The sequence below is a fragment of the Nycticebus coucang genome, chromosome 16 (genome assembly GCF_027406575.1).
Source record: "Nycticebus coucang isolate mNycCou1 chromosome 16, mNycCou1.pri, whole genome shotgun sequence".
Taxonomy (NCBI): Eukaryota; Metazoa; Chordata; class Mammalia; order Primates; family Lorisidae; genus Nycticebus; species Nycticebus coucang.
The window spans coordinates 46423046-46429541 of record NC_069795.1 but is presented as its reverse complement, the minus strand read 5'-3'; the positions used below and the strand labels follow the sequence as shown (position 1 = coordinate 46429541).

Sequence of the window (6496 nt, the reverse complement as noted above, 5' to 3'; positions counted from 1 at the left end):
CATTAACCTGAAATAGAAACAAACAAAAAAAATCACAACATGGTGTAAAAAATTACAAAGGAAAAAATATTCTAATCAATCAGGAAACAATTCATCATTTTTAGCAGACAATTTAAAAAAGAAAAACCAAGACATAAAACTCAGCCCTTTTGTAATTTATAAAGCATAGGATGACTAGAGCTACAAAAAATATTTAAATACAAAATCTATGATAGGATACTTTTTGAACACTTTATACATGTTATATTCAAATGTATGGCTTAATGAACTAAACTTTGTAACAGTGATGTCTAAACATGAAAAAATTCTTGCTTCAGCTTTAATAAAATATATTTTAACTGTATAATATGATAAATACAATGCAATAATTTTAGTTTATATATACTTAATGGCATCCTGTGACTACACTGTTGCCCAACTTTCACTTAAATAATCTGTACATGGAAATGTAGAGTGGGAATGGATGTTCATAGACTACAAACTAGATCTCAGAAATCACAAAAACAAAGGAAAAAGTTAGTACTTCTCTTTGTTTTAAATATTTCCATAAGGATGAGTTACTATAGTTATAAGTTGAGTTACTGTAGTTGTAAAAGTTACTAATTAACTTAGTTATCAAAATAGTATTAAGAATTATTTTTATCAAAGTAATTTATGCCTAGAGTTTAAAATTTGAATAGTGTTAATAGAAAAAAAAAAAAAAAAAGAAAGAAAATACCCAATAGTCCTTGGTCACTTAGCTTCCCACTACCACACCTCCAGTTTTCCTCCCCAGTAAGAGCCTTTTCAATCAGTTTATTTTTCTGAACAGATACAATTATATTTCTTGAATCACACATAATAGATTGGTTGGCTCTGAATCTCAGCACCAACATTTACTAGCTCTGTAATCTTGGGCAAATTACATAACCTTTCAAGGCTTTAATTTCCTATTGTATAAAACAAGTAACAGAATCACCATTGCCCAGGACTATGCCTGACTAGTAGATGTTCAACATACACTGAATAAATAAATTCAATATTTAAAAAAAACAAAACACCAAATTAATGGTCTCAAATCATTTTACAAATGTTTGACAATAAACACCAAATACCATATTAACAAAGAATTATTCTATTCAGCACAGAGAATAGCACGCTAGTTGTACATTACATGTTTTATTGATGGTGACACATAGTAAAAATAATATCTATTAATTACCCTTGGCCCCTTATGAATATTCAAAGTTTTTTTTTTCCACAAGTACAATTCATACTGTAAAGTCATACCGTAAACTAAGTTTTTTAAAGGACAATTTATAAAAGAAAACACATTAAAGATATCACAAATCATTATGGGATATTTAGTTGGCTTCTGACTTTTAAACGTTCTAATTATAATCAACTATAGACCTTTACTGAGAAGCTGATAATTCTAGGGAGCTCTTTTGTGGAAGGAAAATAATTAATGGCCAGATGAACATATCTGAAGTCCTATGTTCTTAAAAAGCTCAGAGTCCATAAATGCAAGCAGAAGATTATAAAGTATCTTAGATGCATAAATATCTTTAAAAAATTTAAAGTATTCAATTTGTGTTAGATATATTCCACGAATTGAAAACTGCTGAAGTTTCCAAATATTATCTTTTCATGTCTTCACAGCTTGTATCTGATCTGATAACAAAAAACAAACAAAAATTATCAGTCACTATAGGGCAAAATCCATTTTGTAAAGTAATCCAAGACAAATCTATACAACATGATAGAAGCTTATGGATACTTGCTTTTCAAAATTTTTATTTTTTATTTATCTTTTTCAAGACAGTATCTTCCTATGTTGCCCAGGTTGGACGTGAAGTCCTGGGCTCAAGCAATCCTTTTACTTTAGCCTCCTGAATAGCTGGGACTATAGGCACGTGTCACCATGCCCAGCTACACTTGCTTTTTTAAAAGAACTATTTGGGTGGTGCCATAGCTCAGTGGGTAGGGTGCCAGCCACATACACTGAGGCCCGTGGGTTTGAACCCGGTCTAGGCCAGCTGTAACAACGACAACTGCAACAACAACAACAAAAAACAGCCAGGTGTTGTGGCGGTAGTCCCAGCTATTTGGGAGGCTGAGGCAAAAGAATCACTTAAGCCAAAGAGTTTGAGGTTACTGTGAGCTGTGACACCATAGCACTCTACCCAGGGTAACAGCTTTGAGACTCTGTCTCAAAAAGAAAAAAAAAAAAACTTGCACTATAGTTTTCATTTTTATCAAAGTTGTACATGTACATAGTGAGTTCTACAAAGTTCTTATGAAAAATGTAAATATGTTGTTTCATATTCCTTCTTCCCTCTTTCAGAGGCAACTACTTTCAACTTTCTTTTAGGTGAATACTTGTGTATCTTTAAATAAATAATATACTTAATTATTACTTCTTGAAATATCACTTCCTTCAATGTAATGAGGCTTCAGCTCTCTCACAATCCCACGTGCTCCTATGCAACCCTCATAATACTTCTAATATCCCTAGTCTCCTAATAGTAATTTAGTCAGTATCAATATGATAACTATGTAAATGCTATTCACTGATGAGACAGATGGTATACTCTTGTTTTCTTTTCCTCCCTCCTTTTTTTCCTCCTGGAGTTAATAATTGTCTCTCTCATCCTGAACCAATTCATCTGTGTAGGGTTTTTTAATGCATTCACTAATTCAATCATACTATTCTCACAGCTAGGGGTCCTCAAACTGTAGCCCGTGGTCCACATGAGGCGGTGTGATTGTATTTGTTCCCGTTTTGTTTTTTTACTTCAAAATAAGATATGTGCAGTGTGCACAGGAATTTGTTCATAGGTTTTTTTTTTTTTTAAACTATAGTTCACCCCTCCAAAGGTCTGAGGGACAGTGAATTGGCCCCCTGTTTAAAAAGTCTGAGGATGCCTGGAACCTTTATTATTACGAAGCACCTTAAAAAGTTCATCAGTTTCAACTTCTTGAAGAACCCTCCCTTAAAACACTTACAAAACTATATTTTAGGCCAGTTGTTCTCTCTGTCTGCCACAGTTATTTATTTATTTATTTTTTTTTTGTAGAGATGGAATTTCACTTTATGGCCCTCGGTAGAGTGCCGTGGCATCACACAGCTCACGGCAACCTCCAACTCCTGGGCTTAGGTGATTCTCCTGCCTCAGCCTCCCGAGTGCTGGGACTACAGGCGCCTGCCACAACGCTGGCTATTTTTTTGTTGCAGTTTGGCCAGGGCCGGGTTTGAACCCGCCACCCTCGGTACATGGGGCCAGCGCCCCACCCACTTAGCCACAGGTGCCACCCCACAGTTACTTCTTTATGACATCTTTTTAAATTATCATTCTAGGATCTCATATTAACATCCTGTGGATTCCTTCTCCGACTCTCTCATGTCAGTTTTCTTGTTTTCATGAGCCCATACTTTCTCCTCTTGGTTTATTTCTTTGTTCTTAAGGCTGAGCTTTCTCAGCGGCTACATTAGCAAAAGGCATACAAAGGAAAGTCTTGCAACATTGGATAGTTGAAGATGTCTTTTGTCTACTGTCACAATGCATTGATATTGCCTGGGAATATAATTCCATTATTTCCTTCTTGGACTTTTTGAGATGTTGTTAATTATCTTACAGCTTCCAAAGTGTTGCTGTTGAGAAATCTGATGTTATTCTGTTTCCACATCCTTTATACAAAATCTCTTTCTTTCCTCTTTAGCTTCTTTTTTTTAATTGAATTTTTCATTTCTCAGGAAGCTTGCAGAATCTCTCACTATTTGTAGTGTTGAATTTTAATAATGATGCATGTTGGGTGATAATATTTTTATTCACTTCATCGACCTCTCAAGAGGCTTTTCAACTGAAAACTTATCATTCAGTTCTGGAAAGCAGTTTGATAATTTTCTACCCTCTATCTTCTCTGCTCTCTTGTTTCTTTCTTTTTTTTTTTTTTTATTAAATCATCTGTGTACATTAATTCAATCGTGGGGTACAATGTGCTGGTTTTACATACAATTTGAAATATTTTCATCAAACAGGTTAACATAGCCTTCACATACACTCTTTTTCTGAATATCCTATTGTATTATTTGGATATTGGCCCTCTTGAACATAACCTCTCACTTCCTTTCTTTTCAAGTTTTCTATGCTTTGTCTTTTTTCTCTGCTTTCTGAGACTGCTCTATTTTATCTTCTTTTTTATTGAGCTTTTCATTTCTACTGTTCTATTATCATTTTCTAAGAACTCACTTATTTGTTTTTTCTTTTCAAGTAGTACCATGGTCTTATTCATAAAATACCTTCTCTTAGCCCTTTGAGGATAGTTTTCTGAAATGTCCCTACATAAATGTTACTTCTTCTAAGCTGCTTGTTAGTTTACATTCCCAAATTTCATGTTTTCATTCTCAAATGCCTGGTGATCCTTTGTCATCTGCTCATATGTATGAGTGAACAAAAGTAAAACGTATGAGTGAAAAAGTAAAAAGCTAACTGGAATTTGGAAATGTGTATGAAGCTTGTCAAAATTGTTCTTTATTCTAATGTGTCTGGCTAAGCCATCTCCTTGGGAATCCCTGACATTAATGCCATCAGAGTTTTTTCTCTTAGGCTAAATTCCTAAGAGAATTAGGAACCGAGATTCCTCAGTTTAGCCTAAGATAGATAGATAGATAGATGACTCTTCCTATCTCCTGCCTACTGCCAGCATTTTCTGGGAAAAGTAGAAGGAAGAAAAGGGTTGTGTACCTAAAGTTTTCCAGTCCAGAGACACTCTCTTTGACTCCTTACAAAGAACAAACCTTAAATCTTTGGGGGTACGTATGTTTAACTATGTCTTCTCTTTTCAGCCACACTTCATCCTTATTTTCAATTTCTACCAATTTCTGAGCCTTTGCAGGGATCTGCAATGTAAGTTAGGCTGCTTTCTTCTGCTAGCTGAAAATTCAGCTTGCTTAGGTCTGTTAAGTCATTCAATATCTGTTGCTATTTTTCCCATTTCCATTCTTTTTGCTCATATAGGTGATTTCTTTCTAAAAAGTGTCTTTATTGTTAATGAGAGTTAGAGAGGTGATAAAACTAAGTGCATATGTTCTATCCTCTATCTTTCATTGGAATATTCATATCTATAGTTAATAAAGTCTAATATGAACATCTGGAAGCATTAATAACTTTTTCCATGCAGATTAAAGTAATAAAATGAATAAGTTTCTTTAGTTATTTGGGGAGACTTCTTTTAAAAAATACCTCATTTGAAAGTTTCAGAGCAAGAAAATTTACTATTCATAATAGTTTCTATATATTTTCCAGTGGTTAAAAAAATACTAATAGTTTACTCAAGAGTTCTTGTCTTTGTGTTGTTCTATATATGCAATTATTGAGATTCTTTCCAAAAGAGAATAAAACCATCCCATTAAATGTGTCATTTAATATTTCACCAAAAGTTTCTAACCTTAAAATAATTAAACTGGCCCAAAATGAAGCAAAGGGTTTCTTGTTTATCACACTAGGAAATTTCAAAAGTAAAATAAAGATGTGCAAGTTCTGAACCACTTTCATAGTTAAGATTTACATAAACGCCTTTCGCTAACACAAACTAGTCTCCTATATTTATTGGTACCTATTTTGCAAAACAGGTTTTTACCTCTTTTCAAACTGAGCAACAACGGGAAAATGAAAATGTAAACTACTTGTTATATTGGAAATATGAACAAAGCCATCTTCTATTTGAAACCAAACTGATGGCTTCTTGATCTACTGATTTAGATTCCTCCTCTGTTACATAGAGCTGTTAGATAAGAGGGTAAATGTAAAATCTGAGTGTTTTTTAATGCTAGATATTTTTACACATACAGTATCTAATTTAATCTGTACAATAATTTATGACATTGTACTTTTACTTTTACAGATGAAGAAAACTATGTTTACAAGCTAATAAAAAATACTAGCTAATAGGAAGAGAGGTTATTAATAAGTAGTAAAATAAATATTCTAGACTTTTTACTACTAGTCCATGATTTCTATGTAAAATAGGGATACTACTACTTACCTCGCAGAGTACTGCTGCAAAGAGTACATAACATAATATAGCAACACAGGGACACAAAAGTATTTCCAACAATGTTCCCTCCTCACAAAGACTTGGGAGGTAAGACAAATAATGGATAAGAAAAGTTTTAAAAAAAAAAAAATTAGGTAGCTTGAACAGAATTGGCAATTAGTACTGCGATGGTAAGATGTTGGATCATTAGTGACACCTAGTGGTCTAACTGACACCTGGTGGGTGGATGGGTGGGGTGGGGAGAAAGTTCTCCAGAACTACAATTTAAAACTCAGAATCTGTCTAAAAACGTTATTTTCAGTATAAGTACTGTGCTTTGAATTACGTTGTCATGAGTGATAGTAGGGTTTTCAGCTATGATATATCTTCAATGTGAGCAATGGTAATAAGCACTTTGTAAAATAAGAATTCAGAGCTGAAAATGTGTTTCTGGTATCTTCTCTATAACCTATCTGTT

The 6496-nt window shown here is 33.6% G+C and overlaps 1 protein-coding gene across 2 annotated transcripts in view; it reads right to left on the bottom strand.

Moving 5' to 3' along the window:
• Positions 1-1149: 1149 nt before the first annotated feature.
• ARL6 (ADP ribosylation factor like GTPase 6) overlaps positions 1150-6496 on the bottom strand; it is a 31739-nt gene continuing 26392 nt past the window's right edge. For both annotated transcript variants that reach the window (XM_053565738.1, XM_053565739.1), the window contains exon 8: positions 1150-1653. In XM_053565738.1, coding sequence (XP_053421713.1) covers positions 1628-1653 — 26 coding nt within the window. In that variant the 3' untranslated portion in view covers positions 1150-1627. The remainder of the gene's footprint in view (positions 1654-6496) is intronic.